General features: G+C 41.7%; 2 protein-coding genes across 4 annotated transcripts in view; both read left to right on the top strand.

Annotated features, from left to right (window-relative positions):
• The first annotated feature begins 36 nt into the window (after window positions 1–36).
• mfsd13al (major facilitator superfamily domain containing 13a-like) lies at window positions 37–9782 on the top strand. Of its 2 annotated transcripts, XM_017454150.3 has the most exons (7): window positions 37–454; window positions 2904–3623; window positions 4760–4914; window positions 5186–5269; window positions 7555–7695; window positions 9195–9320; window positions 9547–9782. In XM_017454150.3, the coding sequence occupies exons 1-7, from the start codon at window positions 299–301 to the stop codon at window positions 9563–9565; spliced, it is 1401 nt and encodes a 466-aa protein (XP_017309639.1). In that variant the 5' UTR covers window positions 37–298; the 3' UTR covers window positions 9566–9782. The 2 variants fall into 2 exon arrangements, with proteins under 2 accessions (XP_017309639.1, XP_017309640.1); XM_017454151.3 differs by having other exon boundaries at window positions 9195–9782.
• A 3987-nt stretch (window positions 9783–13769) lies between these two features.
• The window catches only part of si:ch211-165g14.1 (transcription factor 20), an 8878-nt gene continuing 1233 nt past the window's right edge, over window positions 13770–21414 (top strand). The window contains exons 1-6 of one of the 2 annotated variants that reach the window (XM_047150379.2): window positions 13770–14085; window positions 14185–14215; window positions 15090–16357; window positions 18544–18637; window positions 20010–20059; window positions 20232–20269. In XM_047150379.2, the coding sequence (XP_047006335.1) occupies window positions 15092–16357; window positions 18544–18637; window positions 20010–20059; window positions 20232–20269 (1448 nt within the window). In that variant the 5' untranslated portion in view covers window positions 13770–14085; window positions 14185–14215; window positions 15090–15091. The remainder of the gene's footprint in view (window positions 14086–14184; window positions 14216–15089; window positions 16358–18543; window positions 18638–20009; window positions 20060–20231; window positions 20270–21414) is intronic. The other variant, XM_017454149.3, reaches the window with a different exon arrangement.

Genomic DNA, 21414 nt, shown 5'->3' with positions numbered 1-21414 from the left:
CGAAACACAGGGATAGTTTTTTTTTGGTGCATTTTTATTCTTCGCACGTTCGGCGATAGTTTTACTCAACATAATAATAACAATAATAATCATCATAATAATAAAAATATAAAAAAAAGAGTTAGTAAGAGTTAATCACGTGTATACAGAAGTAATTTATTATTTTATGAAATAGTTGATTGAAAAAAAGTTTCTTCCGCCTTGCTTTAATGTAGTGAGTTATTATTATTATTATTATTATTATTATTATTATTATTATTATTATTATTATTATTATATTAAAAATAAAAACATCATCATGAAAGTATTGAGACTGAACACGCATCCAGCCTCTGTGGCTTACTCCATGACTACACTCGGATCCAGTATGATGAACAGCATTTTTAGTTTTTATTACGTCAAGCTGTTCCTGAACAAGTACAATATATCAGAAGGAGCTTTCCACAAATCCCAGGTGAGTTTTTACCTGTTTGCTCATTTGTATCTACCTGCAGTTACAGCTCAGGTCTTACCTGTATATAGTGTCTCAAAACTGTGCATTTCATAGTACCTCCCCCATCCGCCCCAATATCTTGTTTATTTATCTTGTTTATTTATCTTGTTTATTTATCTGTTTATTCTTCTTGTTTATTCTATGTACATGTTGGCACGGAACAAAAAAAGGAGTGGCTCTTAATTTCATTGTACATGTGTATAGTGACAATAAAAGGCATTCATTCATCACCTTTACATACGATCATAAAAACAGCCTTTAGTTTTATTTATTGAGTCCCGCCCTGAATAATCTATTTCACACTACAGGTGTTTACATACAGTCCACAAGACACCGAATTTACACCAACGAACCGGTTCAGAAGTTTACACACGTTCCATTATTAATCCCGTGTGTCGTGACCCGGATGATCCACGACACGGTGTGTGCATGTTCCGTGAGAGTTCTTCACGAGTCCGTTGTTCGTCCTGAGCGGTTAAACTGCCCGCTGTTCTTCAGAAAAATCCTCCAGGTCCTGCACGTTCTTTACTTTCCCGGCATCTTCTGCATATTCGACTCCTTTCCAACAGACTATACGATGTCCAGATCCGTGTTTCCACACCGAGGACGACCGAGGGACTCGTACACGACTATTACGAAAGGTGCACACGTTCACCGACGCTCGAGAAGGCGACAAGAGACATTAAGAGCCAAGGGGAGGGGGCGAAAACTTTTGAACAGGATGATCGGTGTAAATCGTTATCATCTTGAGAGTTTAAGATCATACTTTTTCATTTAGTACCGCCCTTCAGGAACTACTTAAGAGATTTACATGTTTCAAAATAATATCAATTTACAATGATTATCCTGTTCAAAAGTTTACACCCCTTCCCCTCCCCTCCCCTCCCCCCCGGCTCTTAATGCACCGTGTTGCCTTCTTGAGCATCGATGAAAATACACAAAAAAAAAAAAACCCCAGAGTGTCCTCTGATTACGACACTGACATCCTCACAGTAACCCAGCGGCTTTCTGTAAACATCTGTAGACAAGTAAAGCGTTACAGGCGTGATAGCGGTGTGGTCTGAGGTCTGTGTCAGGTAAGTCAACGTTAAATATGTCAGTGAATCGGATCGAAAAACAGGCCGGGTCAAATCCGATCTGATGTTGATCCAGCGTTTCAGAGACACTATCGAGTCACGTTACAGTACTCAGCGTCATCCCTTCTCACAGGTTCTTCGGATAGTTACTTAAAGGGATTTAACTTGGAGCTCTCACTGATAAAGAGACACGCTAAAGGTTTCCCAAGAAGGACAAAGCAAAGAACGCTCAGTTGTTCTTTATGTAACATTGTTTCCGCTGATCATCTAGTTGTTTTTTTGCGCCAGCGAACAGGTTTGGAGGGTGACAGACAGCAGGTTTTGGGTTCGGCAGATTGCACACATTCATGCGAGGTCAGGTGACAACTCCGGTTTCAAATGTAAGCCTGATGTAAATCCTCGCAGGGTTCCCGCACATTTCTGGGAAAGCATGTACATTGGGAATTCCTTCATTTTTCCAGGTTTACATTTGAAACCAGATTTACAAACATAAAACTCAAGTTTCCAAATAGTTTCCGTACTCTGGACATTTCCAAAGACGTAATATGTATTATTATATAATATAAGTGAGAAATTTCCCAAGGAGGGAAGATGGGAATGCTAGACTTTTCCAGACTTCCTAGACCCGCACAGGAACGCATTTGAAATCAGACTTACAAACATAAGTCTTACAAACTTAGTGGTTAGCATGTCCGCCTCACACCTCCAGGGTCGGGGGTACGAGTCCCACCGTGGCCCTGTGTGTGTGGAGTTTGCGTGTTCTCCCCGTGCTGCGGGGGTTTCCTCCGGGTACTCCGGTTTCCTCCCCCAGTCCAAACACATGCACGGTAGACTGATCGGCGTGTCCAAAGTGTCCGTAGTGTATGAATGGGTGTGTGAGTGTGTATGTGATTGTGCCCTGCGATGGATTGGCACCCTGTCCAGGGTGTACCCCGCCTTGTGCCCGATGCTCCCTGGGATAGACTCCAGGTTCCCCGTGACCCTGTAGGATAAGCGGTGTAGAAGATGGATGGATTTTTCCTATTTTAATTATAGTAGGCATAATAGAAATAGAAATTTCCAAACAATGAAATATTAAGGAGTATGTTTCTCCAGACCTTCTAGACCTGTGCAAGAACCCTGTTTCCAAAATTTTCTAAAACGGAAGACTTAAAATTATGGAAACGTCCAAAGGATGAATGAAGCAGGAAAAATCTGGTGTCTAAATAATATAGAGTATAGAAAATGTTTCAATTTATTTTTTTCACTCGGGGGGGAAAACCCAGAATCCTGTCGAACATTCCCAATATTTTATTCCTGGATGGTGGTTATAATCCGCTTCTCGTCATGCTCAGGTGGTGTATCTGATCTGGAACGCGCTGAACGACCCGCTCTTCGGCTACCTGCAGGACAACTCTCGCATTTCCTGCTGCTCTCAGCGAAGGATCTCCATCCTGTACGGCGCTCCGTTCTACTGCCTGGCCTTCCTGCTCGCCTGGTTCCCCTGGCGATCGTACGAGGCGGGGGACTGGCTGAGCGGCTTGCACCTGGTCATCACGCTGTGCGCCTTCGACGGCTTGCTGACCTTCGTGCTCCTGGCCCAGTGCGCCCTCTTCGCCGAGATCTCGGAGAACCACCAGAACCGGCTGAGGCTCATCAAGTACAGCCAGGTGGCGTCTCTCGTCGGCTCCTCCAGCGTGCTCTTCTGCGGCCTCGTCTCCGACAACATGGACAACTTCTTCTCCTTCCAGCTGTTCTGCGTGTTCGTGGCGCTGCTGGGATGCGCCTGCATGGTCTACACGGGCTTACACAGCCAGAGCCGCTTCGACGCGAAGGTCACGGAGGCGAGTTCGCAGCAGCCGCCTCTGTCGCTCGCCGCCGTGGCTACCATGACGCGCCAGATCCTCACCAACCGCGACTTCCTGCTGTTTGTAATCATGAACTTTTTCCAGGTCTTCCTCTTAGCCTTCTTTAACAACTTCGCCATGATCTTCGCCGACCACCTCATCCCGGCGGACGTCCTGCCGTCGCTGGCCAAGAGCCTCATGTACGGAGCCGGATTTATCTGCCCCCAGGTGCCGTCTTAAATGCAATTAAGTCACGTTTAACCGTTACGATATTATACAGGAGCGGAACGGCGTGAAGAATGTCCCGTCGTCCGAGTAATCACGGCTGAGGGTAATTACGTAGTTATCATCGGAGGCTCAGAGCAGAGCAAGAGGTGTAGAGCACGTTTACGGCGGGGGGGGGGGGGGGGGAGGCGGGGGGGTTTATGATCGACTTCCACAGGTGGGGAAAAATGAATGGAGGAAAAAAAAAGGGGGGGGGGAATAAGACAGACTGGAAAAGAGAAAGCAAGAGAGACAACAAAATGAACGAATGAACCAGTGAAAGCATGTAAAGGGAAAAAGGGAGGATAGAAACAGAGAAGACGGCAATAATGAAAGGGAGGAAAGTGGGAAAAAAGACAGAATGAAAAAGATATAGAGACAGACATACAGGCAGGCTGGAAAAGAGAAAGAAAGAAAGAAAGAAAGAAAAAATGAATGAATGAATAGATAGATAGATAGAAAGAAAAGAGAAAGCAAGCAAGACAGAAAGAAAGAATAAGACAGACGGACACAGACAGACTGGACGATGGAGAGGAAAGAAAGAAAGAAAGAAAGAAAAAGACAAACAAGCACACTGAATGAGTGAATGAGTGGAAAAAGGAAGGAAGGAATAAAAGGAAAGAAAAATAAGAAGAAAGAACGATTAAGATAGATAGATAGATAAAAAAGAGAAGGAAGCAAGACAGAAAGTCAGAATAAGACGGATGGACACAGACTGGATGAGAGAGAGAGAGAGAGAAGAGAGAAATAGAAACAAGTGCAATGAATGAGAGAATGAATAAGAGAGAGAGAGAGATAGGAAAGAGAACACAAGCAAGACAGAAAGAAAGAAAAAAGAAAGAAAGAAGAAGGCAGGTGGACACAGACTGGATGAGAGAGAGAAGAGAAGGAAAGAAAGAAAAGCGAATGAAACGTGTGACGTGCAGCGGCGCTACTGTCAGAGCTGCTGGTGTGAAAAATCGACACCTTCCGACCAATCACAATCCAGAATTCAGCAGCGCCGTGGTGTCAAGCTGATTTTTAAACGAGGTCTCACTCTCACAGTGAAAATCTCACTCTTTCCTGTGTGTGTGTGTGTGTGTGTGTGTGTGTGTGTGTAGTTACTGGTGTTGTGCAGTCAGAATCTGCTCCATGGGATTGGGTATTACCGCATCATCCTCATCACCTTCGCTGTGGAAGCAGGAGGCGCCGCGCTGATGCTGCTGCTCGGGTCGGGACAGTACTACTGCCTCGCTGTGTTCATCACCGTCAACATGTAAACACACACACACACACACACACACTCACACACACACTCTCCTGAACACAGGTGAAAACAGCAGTGTTGCTTATGCATTCCGAGTGCTAATACCCCGTTCTTTTCTGTTTTTTTTAAAACATCACACTACCGTTGCTCCTTCTGTGGAAACATCTTTATACAAAAAAAAAAAAAAAAAAAAAGGATTCCTCATCTATTCTGTACATTTTATCCAGCATGCGTGTTTTACTCCTGTCATTTCCCTCGTCTCTCTCTGAACGTGTTTTAGGATTTTGATCCAGGCTGCTTTCAGCCTCTTCAACCTGCCTCTGGCTGACCTCATCGACTTGGACCTGCAGAAATACAAGCGCAGGTAACGCACCGTCCGGTTCTGGATTCTGATTACGTCATCGTTTCTATAGTAACAGCTCGTTCACAGGCACTCCAAACCCAGATTCATTTATTTATTTATTTAAATGCGTGTCGATACGGTGACGCTCACTCTGAGGACTTTATTAAACGGAAGGAGTCTCCAGTGTCAGCGCTGTAGGTCTTCCCGACATCTTCGGGACAGGGGCGTTTACGCGTTGGCGGTTTCTCGGTAACTTCAAAAGAGAAAAGAGAAAAAAGAGAGAGAGCGCGGCGGGTGAGGGAACGTCATGGAACGGTAGCTGATAGCCGTCTCTCGTCTATCACACCACCCTGTTGTTGATTATTTTACTGTAACAGAACGACACGGAGTGTTTTATTCGTTACCGAATCTGTCTAAAAACGTGCGTTACACCAATTAGACGCTCCAGTAATAATCCTTTCCCTTTGAAAGGAAAGGGGATCCTTCCCCTTTGACTTCGGAGTAAGACGCATTACGACTACAAACTGAATCCTTCTATTTCGTCGTCTAACGTCTACAGAGGACGTAGAGTTTTCCTGTGGGATATAAATATAAAGACTTTTATTTAAGCGTCAGTCTTTTTAAAGCGCTCGTATATCCGGTAATGTCGTTATGTCAAATTAGGCGTGACCTCCGAAGTTATGAGTATTATTATCACACTATTCTTATTAGGATACCTGGTACAAGCCCTGATTTTTTAAACACACCCGCTGGTTAATTGCGCGCGCGTGTGTGTGTGTGTGTGTGAACGCTTAGACTCTCACTGTATTCGACTCAGGTTTAGTATTTGCGTGAAAAGCCGTGAGCGTTTACGTCAGTCTGTTATCACACGGCGACGTGTGCGCGAGTGAATTAAATTAAATCACACCCGAGGATCGTTTACGAGGGAGTGAACTCTGGGTGCGGCCTTCTTTAGAAGTGCGGCTGATTCAGGTTTTAATCCCGGAACGGTAATTCGAAGCTAATTACCGTCATCAGAAGTAATTTGGTGAACCACACGCTGCGGCACGCCTAATAACGGATGGATTTCCTGACATGGCGCTGAAACTCCCACAGTGGGACGTACGGGTGCATCGAAAAAAATGTGAATATGGTGGAAAAGGTCATTCCTGCCCGTAATTTTATTCAAAAAGTGGAACTTTCGTATGTTCTAGAGTCGTTACACATAAAGTGAAACGTTTTCGGGTTTTAATCTCGATGATTACGGCTCACGGAAATCAAAGATCCAGCATCTCAGAATGTAGGAATGAAGAAGTTATACTACAGAGATGTCGACCTTGTGAACAGGGTGTTAATTTATGCGCTGATACTCGGTCGGGGCTTTAATCCTTTTGCAGGAATTACTGCGTCGGTGCGGCGTGGCATGGAGGCGGTCAGCGTGTGGCGCTGCTGAGGTGTTCTGGAAGCCCGGGTCGCTTTGATAGCGGCCTTCGGCTCGTCTGTATCGTCGGGTCTGGTGTCTCTCGTAGATTCTCTATGGGGTTCGGGTCAGGCGAGTCGGCTGGACGATCGAGCACAGTAACACCACGGTCAGTAAACCGGTTACTAATAGTTTTGGCACTGTGGGAGGTGCCGAGTCCTGCTGGAAAAGGAAATCAGCGTCTCCATAAAGCTCGTCAGCAGATGGAAGCATGAAGTGCTCTAAAATCTCCTGGTCGACGCTGCATCGACTCTGAACTCGAGAAAACACACTGGACCGACACCAGATGACATGGCAACCCAAATCATCACCGACTGTGGAAACTTCACACTGGACTTCAAGCAGCTCGGATTCTGTTCCTCTCCACTCGTCCTCCAGACTCTGGAACCTTGATTTCCAAATGAAAACGCAACGTTTACCTTCATCTTCCCCGTGATCGTGTGTGTACTGACCCAGACTGAGAGATTAAAGCCTCAGGAAACCTTCGCAGGTGTTTTGAGTTCATTCGCTGATGAGAGTCATCTCAGGTCGACATTTCCGTACTATAAATTCTTTATTCGAATATTTTAAGATGCTGGATTTTCGATTTGCGTGAGCGGTAAGTCGTAATCATCGAGATTACAACAAACAAAGGATTGAAATATTTCACTTCGTGTGTAAGGAATCTAGAATATATGAAAGTTCCACTTTTTGAATTAAATTAAAAGATCTTTTCACACGATATTCCGATTTTTTTGAGCTGCACCTGTATCATTTTTTCTTAAAGCCATTTTATTCCACTTTAAACTCAGTGTGTGTATTTACCAAGAGTCGATTTCTAGTTGTTTTTCTCTCTCGTCTCCACCAGCTCTCCGCTCTCATCTATGGTTTTCGGGACCAACGCGCTCTTCACCAAGCCCGCCCAGTCTTTAGCGCCCATGTTGGTGGTCTCCATTTTAAACCAGTACGGCTACGAGGAGCTGAAGGACGGGAGCGTTATCGATCAGAGGTAAACGTCATAGTAATGTTGCGTTGGACCGACTGGACAGAACTGAAAATGCAGCTGACGCGTAGTGGTGTGTTGCAAACCTCGTTCCTTCTCCTCAGTTCTGGATATATAAAATAAAAAGTAATGATGCTAAAGCAATCTCCCCAAGGCAGGAATATGCGCGACCATGAGGGAAAAAAAATAACCACTTAAAGTGCCACAGTAAAAATGTTGAATGTTTTAGATCTCGGAAAAGCACACGGAGCGCGAGTGTTCACTTACAGCAGTACCGGGTTCCACAAGCCTGAAACTGATCCGACAGTTATTACAAAATAAGACATTAATTCAACCGTTCACGTGTCGGGGCGGGACAGGGGCGTGTCTGTTGAAAAGGTAATGAGGTGCATTTCAACACATGATCAGTGATCCGACGGTTAATCGTTTTAAAGCAGCCCGTGATTCATAATGATATGATGTACTGGAGTGCTGTTTCGACGTGATGCTAAACAGCCGATTTTAATTAGAGAAAAAGTTTTAAATCTGAGGAGTACGAGGCCACGCCTCTTTTACTGGAGCCGACAGACGCAGCTGTCAATCCTTTAGTGAATCACAGAGGCCACGCCGCCCTCTTTTGGGGTGAGACATAGAGGCCACTCCTCCGTCGCTTGGTCTGAGATACAGAGGCCACGCCTCCCTCATTTGGTCTGAGAAATAGAGGCCATGCCTCTCATACTTGGTCTGAGACACCGAGGCCACGCCTCCATCGCTTGGTCTGAGATACAGAGGCCATGCCTCCCTCATTTGATCTGAGACACAGAGGCCGTAGACAGAGGGTTGTCCAGTTCGGTGGATTTGGTTATGCTAAATCACCCCTAGGTGTGAATGAGTGCGAGTGTGAATATGTGTGTCCAGGGTTTATTCCAGACTCACTCCCAGTATTCCCGGGACAGTATTCCCAATATGCCACGCCTCCTTCATTGGAGTAATTCACAGAGACCACGCCTCCCTCACTTGCTTTAAATCACCGAAGCCACGCCTCCTTTAAAAACGCTTAGTGAAGATGAATGAATGAATGAATGATTGTCTTTTCTCCAAACTGGGAAGGTTAAAATCCTGAAAAAGACTGAGCAAGACCCTTGAGCCTCAACTGCTCCATGTGGTCTGAATTGGATCTTGCCAGATACGTAAATGAACGTAAATAAACGTAAGCTGATACAGTGACATCTGGTGCCCTCTAGGGGATACGTAAATGAACGTAAATAAACGTAAGCTGATACAGTGACATCTGGTGCCCTCTAGGGGATACGTAAATGAACGTAAATAAACGTAAGCTGATACAGTGACATCTGGTGCCCTCTAGGGGATACGTAAATGAACGTAAATAAACGTAAGCTGATACAGTGACATCTGGTGCCCTCTAGGGATTCACAGGGGCACTGTACAGCTATATAAACAAGAATATGTTCAATTAATCTCTCTCTCTCTCTCGCTCTCTCGCTCTCTCTCTCTCTCCCCCACAGTGCACTGGACGCGCTCCACAGCACCATGTTCTACCTGGTCTGCTTGGTGCCGTTATTCATCACCGCCCTGCAGTTTCTCTGCTGGAAGCCGTTCTCGATCAGAGACAGTCACACGATTGACTCAAAGTACGTAGAGGGATGATTTCGTGGAGACCCTCCGTAGTTTCAGTCAATATAATTACAATCACAATAGATTTTTCATAGGATTTAAAGACTATTCAGGTTTTGGGGGAGGATTTTTTTTTTTTTACTTTTTATTAGTGGGATACTATAACTACTGACACATTTGAAAATGGCTGTTTTTTTTCCCATCCATGTCGTGAATTTTATGCTGCTGGTGGTGGTGTTACAGGAGCCCTTGGGAAGATTGAAGACGGCGTGAATAGTGAGATTATACGTTATTACGTTAATGTGATTTACAGAGAAAAGACAAAAACGTACAAAATTGCATCGGACCTGACTTGCCTTGGAAGAATGATGAAAATGAGCCCGAGTGGACGTGCCTCATGCGACGACGGGTGTCTGTTGTCAATTCTAGGGGTGCCAATAATTTTTGCAAAGAAATAAATAATAATAAAAAATAAAAAACATGCCCATAACATGTACTAGGAACCCAAAAAACCTAAACACTTAAATCCCAGATAAAACATTACTTCTATGAGAAGTCATTCTAAACAATCATCTATATTTTATTGTCGTGTTTTAAATAATTTGCAAGATGATTAAAAAAAAACAAAAAACTTTGCAAAGGCACAAAACCACTTCTCCCACAGGATATAACATAATCTTTACCAGTATTTCTGTTTTCTGCAGGATATAATTACCTGTTGTTGTTGTTGTTGTTTTTCTTCATGTCCTTTTATAGTTGGTAAAATGTGGGATGTTTCACGACTCATGAAGATCTCTACATTCTGTAAAATCCTAAAGATACGCCAGTAATAATTACATCGCACATCCTTCATGTTAAATAAAAAACACGACAAACACACACACACACACACACACACACACACACACAAATACAAACCCCTGACCCGGTCCAAACAGAGCAAATAATGTCCATTTGGGCTCCGTTACACGAAGGGTGCCAATAATTTTGGAGTTCAGTTGAAAAAAGACTGACCAAAACTGATCGGAGCTAGGATCAGGTGACAGCACGGTGCAAGGAAGTCGGTCGGTCTCGATTTCGGCTGGCCCCGGAGAACGTCTTACGACACGGGGCGTTTTCATCGGTGGATGTGAGAAACAAAATGGAGGAAGGAAAACAAAAAGAACGCCTTTTCAAATGTGCGCACTTCGGTGTGAAGGCGGCATTACAGTGGGAATGTTGTCGTGGAGGCTGTATGGGTATAAATGTCTGGCTGATAAACGGTACTAGGTGGTACTAAAGGTACTGTGGTTAAGATTCTGCACTGTGGATACGTAGAAGGGTGTGAGTTTAAATCTCAGCACTGGCAGTAAACCAGTCCTCCAGGAACAGTGTGAACACTGAGCTGCTCGGCTGTGATCTGATCCCGGATAGGACCGTAACGTGATTTAAAAGTAAATAAATAAATAAATCGTCCTGGATAAAAGCAGCTGGCTCTTTTGAAGCACCAGTGAGGAACCTAAGTGCACTTTACTGCAGATGAAAACTGTTTGTGATGTAGGATGTAGGGATTTTTTTTATTATTATTATCATTAAACAGTGACGTCATACACTATGATCACCAGTTTCTACTGTGCAGGGGAAGATTGTTTACAAAAGAATGTACTTTTAAGAAATCCTTTTTTTTTTCTTTTTCTACACCCGACGGGCCTCGTTTATCAAGTTGAATATTGCGTAATTATCGTCGCGACGTCGTATATGACAGGATGAAGATGAATCTACGGTTATAACGAAAGTCGTGAAGGAGGAACCGAACAAACGTCCACACATCACACAGCTCATGTGACTGGTCTGAGGAATCGTACGAGCCAGTCGTTTGGATTTAACGTTTTACCGCTTCGTAGAACTGAGAAAATCTGAATTTAAATGTCGCTTGCTCATGCACGGGGGGTATTTGCTAGCGCGAGCTTGGCAAGCGCTTAGCGAGCGCGTGTCCGTTGTAGCCGATGGCCGACACGCTGCAGTGGCTGAGCTGCGTTAATGGGAAATTTAGCACGTAACGCTTTCTCCTTTTATAGGGTGCCGTTACTTTTGTTCCGCACGACCGGCTAGTCTTATGCGTCTTCATTTATGGATTAATTTTTGTTCGTGTCCAGTTTGATAAACGAGGCCCGACACCATTTTTCTATACGTATTACTTTTTGTAATGTGACTTTTGATGTAGGATTGATATCCGAGGGAACAAGTGTATTTTTTTTTATTATCTTTTCTAGGCAGAAAGATGTGTTCAGTGTGGGGGGAAAATAAATCATTACGTTGTGTAAGAAGCACAAATAAAAAAATAAAAAGTTTACTCCATTCGCGTTGCAAATTCATTGCGGTTATTGATCACGAATGTGAAGTTTTGAATAAATTTGAATAAAATAAAAAAAAAAGATGGATTTTGTTCTTTTCGTCTCTTCATTTTTGCTCATTTTCATGAAGGTCGAGAAGAAGGCAATACTTCCAGAAGGCAATACTTCCTACGTCTGTAATAGACTACGTTATAATAAGAAACACGTGGGGGCGTGCCGTTATAAGAAAATAATCGGACAGGAAGCGGAGTTCTGCTGTTACCACACTGAAGTTGATTATTTTCCTTTAACAGCGCGTCCCACGGTGTTTTATTCCTCTTATACCACAACACCACACGGGGTATGAAATTTGCACCCGCCAAATGCGGGAGAATTGTCTGGAACACGTCTCGCACAAGCGGGGCTTACAAAAATAGAAATCTAAATTTGCATAAATTAGTTGTATTCGTTCCTCCCGTTCGTGGCTGTCTGTTGCGATTCTAAACTGACTCCCACATAACGGCTCGTGAAAACATTGATCAGCATCACGTCCGTGTTTTACTGTAAAACTTCGGAGACGTTTTTCCTGGAATTCAACCTCCGAAAAGAAAACAAGGTGGAGCACAGTGAAAAGAGGAGATGTTTGAATGAAACGTGGAAGGTAACGGAGAGCGGAGAAAGGTGGGACTGGCTGAAACATGATGAAGAGGAGGACAGGTTTTGCCCGTTAAATCTGCTAATGTATGATTAAATAGTTGAGTGTTTTATTTGAATTTAATGAATGCATGTGAGGATGACTTTACTTTATTTAGACAGCGTTGTTAGTTTGTGGTGGCAGGTGGAGGAAAAAGATCATTTCAGACCCTGGTGCCAATCATCCATCCATCCATCCATCTTCTATACCGCTTATCCTTCCTTCACGGTCACGGGGAACCTGGAGCCTATCCCAGGGAGCATGGGGCACAAGGCGGGGTACACCCTGGACAGGGAGCCAATCCATCGCAGGGCACAATCACATACACACTCACACACCCATTCATACACTACGGACACTTTGGACACGCCGACACGCCTACCATGCATGTCTGTGGACTGGGGGAGGAAACCGGAGTTGGTGCCAATCATTTTTATTTGTTCTTCATTTAAGAACAACACCATGTTTGTTTGTTTTTTACCTGTATAATGTGTAGTTACATTTAATTATTGTGGTACATCCATGAAACAAGTCAGTTCCTGTTCTCACTTATGTTACAGAAGCTATAAACAGTCATTCCCTGACCAGCTTCTCTACTGAATCGCTCTCTTCAAGTTAATAAGACAAAAAAATGCAGCTTGAACCCCGAATCCGCAAAGCATAAAATTGTCCCGAAGATGTCCAGAAACCTAAACTTACAGCTTTACCTCTGACTATTACAAAGAGCCGACACTGGAGACTCCTTCCATAAGTGTTACGTAAACATCTCCTTACAGAAAACTCGACCACATCAACCACACGTTTACACACACTTTCTTAAAATCTTTGTGTGTGTGTGTGTGTGTGTGTGTGTGTGTGTGTGTGTGTGTGTGTGTGTGTATGGAGCCCCCGCCGTACAAGTCGCTGTGAATGAGCTGTTACAACCATGTCATCTCATCTCACTTTATTTATAAGGCACAATTAGAACAACCACAGTTGAGCAATGTGCCGTACAAAGTTCTAAAAAGAATTATAAATACACCAAAACCAATAAAAAAAATTTTTTTTTTAAAGTATAAAAAAACAAAACAACATACCATGTCATATCAATCTAAATGAGAGTACAGGTAGAGAAACAAATGAAAGAAAGAAAGAAAGACAAGAGAAGAAATGATTTAAAGAAAAAAAAACAGGAAAAGAAACAAAGGAATGAAAAATAAGGAAGGAAGGAAAGAACAGGAAGAGAAACAAACAAAGAAAGACAGAAAGAAAGACGAGAAAAAAAATATTTAAAGAAAAAACAGCAAAAGAAACAAAGGAATGAAAAGAAAGAAATAAGGAAGGAAGGAAAGAACAGGAAGAGAAAAAGAAAGAAAGTATTTAATATAGCATTAATATAAACCTTTTGATTTGCACCTGCACTACTGTCAGAGCTGCTGTTGTAGAAAATCAACACCTTCGGACCAATCACAATCCAGACTTCAACAGCGCCGCGGTAATCGCTGCCGTGACGTAGTGACTTTTATTTTGAAATCAAAGGACGTTAAAAGGTTCCTGTCGGCCATCTTAAAATCTGTTAGCCCTCTGAGTCACAGTGTTCAGCTAATTTGTTTAAATAATATAAAAACATATATATGCTGTATATATGTATATATATTATTTATATTTATTCATATAATTCAGTTTTATTGTATGATTTTACACAAAAATATTTTTTATTCAGTAATTTGTGCCTTTAGTGTTGTCGCCTTCAGGGGTTAATGTTCCTGAACTCGGTGAATTGAACATATTTCTCCGGTAAGTCCTGCTAGCTAACAGCTATGCTATGCTAAGCTATGCTATGCTAGGCTAAGCTAAGCTAAGCTAACACTTTTTTTTCCTTTTTTTCTTTTTAAGCACAGTTGGCTAGTTTATTTTGCCGGCTCAGGTGAGCAAAACAGCTTCCAAATGTGTATTAATAAATGTCAAATTTCTATATTTATTCACTTTAAATGGTAAAAATATAAACATTTATTTAAACTATCCGAAATGTACATATTATGATATATATATATTTGAAAATATATATGTTTATGTAGCCACCTGAGCTCTCCCTGAGCTACACACCAGAACTACAGCTGAAGGCTAACTAGCAATTTAGCTCTTCTTTAATAAACAAAGAATATTCATTTTAATTTAAGAAACTAAAACTAAATTCGACTAAGATAATAATAATATAATTAATTAAATTATAGTTTATAGGTGAAGTTGTGTTAATAAAATATTTAAGACTTTATAAACCTTTTTTCCCCCTAGGCTTTTAAATTTCCTAAAGGCACCAAAACAAGCCGTGATTTATATTAATTATTAATTAATTTATAGAATTTAAAAATAATAATAATAATATTTTATATATATTTTATATATATTTTATATATATATATATATATATATATATATATATCTCAACATTTTAACTGTTAAATAATTGAATCAATTAATGTAGCTTTTTGCTGTGAATAGATCGAGATAAGATCAGGATATAGGAATCGTATCGTCGATAGCAACACCAAAGATTAATTTGACTAATATTCCTCCTTTAATATTTTAATAATGATGTTATTACAAGATTGCTAACCTTATTATAAAGCATTTCTAATCATTCTTTGAAGACGTATGTGCTAAATATTTGAAAACGGGAAGCCGAAACGTCAGGGTGGAAATTTTTTTTAAAAACCCCCCCGCTAATGTGCATTAGATTGGCGATCTGAGCACGTTTGTGGTGTTAGGATTTTCTTTTCTCTTTCTGTGTTCATCTCTAGTTATGGATCCTCTGAGCCGGCTGAACGTCACGCGTCTTCAGGATCCGCTTCCCACGCCTCTGGATCTCACCAAGCAGATCTCCGAGGCTCTGGATCTGGTGCGGAAGAAGCGGAGCCGGAGCGACCACGCCTCAGGGACCGACGGTATCCGTTCTCCTCGCTCGGAGTTCGGGTACGAGTCCACATGTGTGCCTTTAAACGCCTCCCTGCCAAACGGGCTCGCCCACCAACCTGCGAAGACTCTGATGATCGCTACGGGAAACGTCCAGACTGATGACGTGACTGTAAAAGAAACCGAGTGGCAGCACAGGACGGGAGGGGGAAAAAACGAAAGGAAGGGCGCTCCTCCATCACGATTACGTTCCTGGTTACCCACTGTCGAAATCCTGTCGTCGGAGTGTTCCGGATCCGTACATGTGGAGAGCATTTCCAGCGATGACAGCGGTGTGATCGAAAATTCTTCTCCGAACCTGATAGAATGGGACGTGATCCAGGATAGCGACTCGGTGGAATCCAGAAACATACCGTCTACCTCAGAGGCGGAAAATACAGACTTCTTTAAGCCGACACAGAATGGATCAACGTCATCGTCATCGTCGAGCCAGGAGAGGGCGCCAGCGACTAAGGAAAATCAGAGAAACCAACAGCGCGCCAGTTCTTCAGCAGGCAAGAAAGCAACAGCGAGTGCGGCGAAGAGGAGGAGGAAGAAGAAGAAGCGCTCCGGTTTATCCTCCTCGTCGTCTGCGTTTCCTTCCCACGAACCCGAGATCAAGCTGAAGTACGCGAGCTGCAAGGAGGGGAAGCGAGAAAGCAGAGGGAAATCCTTCGCACCATACGTCCGCATGGAGTTCTCTGCCTGCACCGTCGTCAACTTCGAGGAAGACGGCGACTTCCAGGCGAGGAAGCCCCGACAGCCCGTGACGTCCCCCGGGATCGTCCCCACCACGTCGTGTTTCCAGCTGGGACGCCTCGGGTCAGAGGGCAAGCGGCAGACCGGCGAGATGTGCTGCCTGTGCGGCCGGATGGCCAACGCCACAGGTTTGGGCGACCTGCATGGACCGTACCATCTCCACGGACCCGACAGGAAGACGTCTGCGGATCTCCTGATAAACAGACACGAAGATGCCAGCGCAAAGAAGAATCGGACGTCAGTTGAGGTCGGAGAACGCTGGGTTCACGAGGACTGCAGTATCTGGTCGGCAGGCGTTTTCCTCGTTAAAGGAAGGCTGTACGGACTGGAGGAGGCGGTCAGGATCGCGCAACAAGCCGTGAGTTCATGTAGCATGGCTTTGTTTCAGGTTTTTTTTTTTTAAACGTTTACGTGGAGGTTTTCCATCAGGTAAACAGGGCAGTGAGAATCAGATTCCTCCAATACTCCTCCAATACTCCTCCAATTCTCCTACAGTATTTCTCCAATACACCTACAATATTCCTCCAATATGTCACTAATATTCCACTAATATTCCTCCAATATTCCGCTAATGTTCCACTACTATTCCTCCAATATTCCACTAATGTTCCTCCAATATTCCTCTAATACGCCTCTATTATTCCTCAAGTATTCCTCCAATACTCCACTACTATTCCTCCAATACTCCACTACTATTCCTCCAATATTCCACTAATTTTCCTCCAATATTCCACTAATGTTCCTCCAATATTCCTCTAATACGCCTCTATTATTCCTCAAGTATTCCTCCAATACTCCACTACTATTCCTCCAATACTCCACTACTATTCCTCCAATATTCCACTAATGTTCCTCCAATATTCCACTACTATTCCTCCAATATTCCTTAATACGCCTCTATTATTCCTCAAGTATTCCTCCAATACTCCACTACTATTCCTCCAATACTCCACTACTATTCCTCCAATATTCCACTAATGTTCCTCCAATATTCCTCTAATACGCCTCTATTATTCCTCAAGTATTCCTCCAATACTCCACTACTATTCCTCCAATACTCCACTACTATTCCTCCAATATTCCACTAATGTTCCTCCAATATTCCTCTAATACGCCTCTATTATTCCTCAAGTATTCCTCCAATACTCCACTACTATTCCTCCAATACTCCACTACTATTCCTCCAATATTCCACTAATGTTCCTCCAATATTCCACTAATGTTCCTCCAATATTCCTCTAATACGCCTCTATTATTCCTCAAGTATTCCTCCAATACTCCACTACTATTCCTCCAATACTCCACTACTATTCCTCCAATATTCCACTAATGTTCCTCCAATATTCCACTAATGTTCCTCCAATATTCCACTAATGTTCCTCCAATATTCCTCTAATACGCCTCTATTATTCCTCAAGTATTCCTCCAATACTCCACTACTATTCCTCCAATACTCCACTACTATTCCTCCAATATTCCACTAATGTTCCTCCAATATTCCACTACTATTCCTCCAATATTCCTCTAATACGCCTCTATTATTCCTCAAGTATTCCTCCAATACTCCACTACTATTCCTCCAATACTCCACTACTATTCCTCCAATATTCCACTAATGTTCCTCCAATATTCCACTAATGTTCCTCCAATATTCCTCTAATACGCCTCTATTATTCCTCAAGTATTCCTCCAATACTCCACTACTATTCCTCCAATATTCCACTACTATTCCTCCAATATTCCACTAATGTTCCTCCAATATTCCACTAATGTTCCTCCAATATTCCTCTAATACGCCTCTATTATTCCTCAAGTATTCCTCCAATACTCCACTACTATTCCTCCAATACTCCACTACTATTCCTCCAATACTCCACTACTATTCCTCCAATACTCCACTACTATTCCTCCAATACTCCACTACTATTCCTCCAGTACTCCACTAATATTCCTCCAATACTCCACTAATATTCCTCCAATATTCCACTAATGTTCCTCCAATCCTCCACTAATATTCCTCCAATACGGCTCCAATGTTACTCCAATATTCCTCCAATACTCCTCTAATATTCCTCCAATATTCCACTAATGTTCCTCCAATATTCCTCCAATACTCCACTAATATTTCTCCAGTACTCTTCTAATATTCCTCCTATACTCCTCCAGTATCCCACCAATATCCCTTTATACAGTGTAGTTGTGGAAATTAAGAATGAACAGGAAATAAGAGTGACAGTTTTGCTGATCTGTAATAAATAAATTGTGGTTCATACCAGATGTTCAGCAGCTCGGTTAGTTTATACCAAGATCAACACAGTATGACTTGTAACGTGACCCGGGACAGCGGGGGCGAGAGTAAACGACACACAGGGCTGTGTAAACCTCATCAATACACTCCTGTTTCCAAATTCTGCATTCGAGTGTCAGAGGAACAAAACCAATTCTCAATTCTTTTTCTAACCCTTTTCCAAAAGCTGTTGCATCAGAAGTGTATGAAGTTGGACTAAAGTGAATATGAACTGTTCGTGCCGGTGAATGTTTCAGGTCTGCTCGTGTTGCCACAGATGTGGTGCCACGCTGGGATGCTTCTTCAAAGGCTGCCCGAATAAATACCACTTCCCCTGCGCTCTCCAGGCTGGTAAGCTTCTGTGCTCCACAGCAGATCTGTTTAAACGGTGGGAAGATCTCCTGCCTTCTCCTTTCGTAGGAATCTAAATGGAATCGTATCAGATTCAGTGGGATCGTCCAGGGACGTAGCACCAAGCCCCCCATCGCCCCCACACTCGTCCCACCAGGCTTCAGTGTCTACATGTTCTGTTTTAAAGGATAAATATAAGACAGTTTTATATGGAAAATTGAGTCTTGAGAAATGTTTTCATGATGTTATGGATCATCAGTAGAGTTTGTGGAAAATCCTGTGAACATGTAGACTTATCAGTATTTATTTATTTATTTATTTATTCTATTTTTATATTATCAACATGAAATGTGGGGAAAACCGTGAACTTTCTATCTTTCTCACACTCTCTCTCTCTCTCGCACTCTCACTCTATCTTTCTCACACTCTCTCTCTCGCACTCTCTCTCTCACTCACTCTCTTTCTCTCTCGCTTTTCCTCACTCTGTCTCCCACTCTCTCTTTCTCCCTCTCTCTTACTCTCTCTCTCGCTCCCTCACTGTCCCTCTCTCCCTTTCTCTTTCTCTCTCACTCTCTTTCTCTCTCTCTCCCTCACCCTCTCTGTCTCTCTCTCACACTCTTTCCCTCTCTCTCCCCCCCTCTCTCTCTCTTCCTTTCTCTTTCTCTCACACTCTCTCTCTCTCTCTCCCTCCCTCACGCTCTCTCTCCCCCCAATAACTGCTCCGTCACTCGCTCTGAAACGACCTTTTGGAACTGGTGACGGAGGCTTGAGACGGGATGCGTAATAAATTAGTTACACACTCTCGAGAGCGTTTTAAGGACAAAAATGTCTCGCGTCTGACGAATGTCTTGACGAATGTCTTGAAATAAAACATCCGAGCAACGTCTCGAGGTGTGTGAACCTCCGACACCGCACCCCCCCTCAAATCCTAACCTTAAGAATCGTATCAGATTAACGGTACCGTCAAATATCGCCGCGCATCGGAATCGTAACGTAGCGTGTACGAACGTCAGAAACCGTCTCTCGTTCCTTCACGCCGACGTTTTGTCGACATCGGATACTGACGTCACTTTCACGCCGTCTTGTTGTATTTTCTCCTGAGCGCGTTTAGTGTAAACACTAAACAGTAAACTCTGTTTTCAGTAAACAGAGTCGACCTGCCTGTAGTAATCTCACGCACGCTGCACACGCTGTAGACAGACATCAGACTTCAAAACTAAATCGAATCCCACAGAGATGCCAGAGTTTGTACATGCGGATGTCAGCGGTGCTCATCGTGTCTGTGTGTATTTGTGAGACGTGTGTAAACTCCACCTCGCGTGTCTCGCTTGTCTCGTTTGAGAGCTGTTTTTTTTTTTGTTTTTTTTTACAGAATGTGTGTTTAATGAGGAAAACTTCACTCTGAGATGTCCGAAGCACAAGGTAGTGCACACACACACACACACACACACACACACACACACACACACACACCATTAAGGTCTAGTCAGTATTAGATATTTGTTATGCTGGTTGTTGCTGTGTTTATTGCGTGTGTTGTTTTAAGGATGTTTTAGTACTAATAATAAATAACTGTTTGTTGTTTGTTCCTCAGAGTAAATCAGGACTCGGCGTGAGCAGACTGCAGAACAGGTGACGCTGTAAAGGCTGTGGATGACCATCACGGCAATTTGTTATTGTACTTTTTGTTTATTTTTAGCTGTAACACTGTTTTTTTTTTTTTTTTTTAATTTTTTAAAATAAATTAGATTTGAAATGTAGCGATTAAAATGATCACAATATTAATAATCATAAAATGAGAGATAGAGTGCAAGCTCAGATTTATAGAAATCATCAGTTTCCCCCTGGTCTTTTTATTGCTTTTTATTTTTCTCTCTTTTGCATTATTGTTCTTCATTTATCACGGATGGACCCTGACGAATATTCAATGATATTGTTCAATCATGAGAAGTGTGCTGTTTAGTACTGAGAAATAATAATAATAATAGTAATAATGGTGGTAATAATAATAATAGTAGTAGTAGTAATAGTAATAATAGTAGTAATAGTAATAATAGTAATAGTAATAGATGTAATAATGATAGTAGTAATAATAATAGTAATAATAGTAATAAGAATAATAATAGAAATAGATATAATGATAATAATAATAATAATAAAAATAATAGTAACAATAGTAATAATAATAGTAATAAAAATAGTAGTAATAAGAATAATAATAGTAATAGAAATAGATATAATAATAATAATAAAAGTAATACTAATAGATATGATAATAATAGATATAACAATAATAGTAATAATAATAGTAATAGATGTAATAATAATAGATATAATAATAATAGTAATATTAATAGATGTAGTAATAATAATAGTAGTAATAGTAATAATAATAGTAATAGTAATAATAGTAATAGATATAATAATAATAATAAAAATAATAGTAATAAGAATAATAATAGTAATAGAAATAGATATAATAATAAAAGTAATACTAACAGATATGATAATAATAGATATAACAATAATAGTAATAATAGTAATAGATGTAATAATAATAATAGTAATATTAATAGTTGTAATAATAGTAATAGATATAATAATAATAGTAATATTAATAGATGTAGTAATAATAATAATAATAGTAGTAATAGTAATAATAGTAATAGTAATAATAGTAATAGATGTAATAATAATAGTAATATTAATAGATGTAATAATAGTAATATTAATAGATGTAGTAATAATAATAATAATAATAATAGTAGTAATAGTAA

Source organism: Ictalurus punctatus, chromosome 24, assembly GCF_001660625.3.
Source record: "Ictalurus punctatus breed USDA103 chromosome 24, Coco_2.0, whole genome shotgun sequence".
Taxonomy (NCBI): Eukaryota; Metazoa; Chordata; class Actinopteri; order Siluriformes; family Ictaluridae; genus Ictalurus; species Ictalurus punctatus.
Note: the sequence above shows the minus strand (reverse complement) of the source record. Positions and strands in the feature narration are given on the sequence as shown.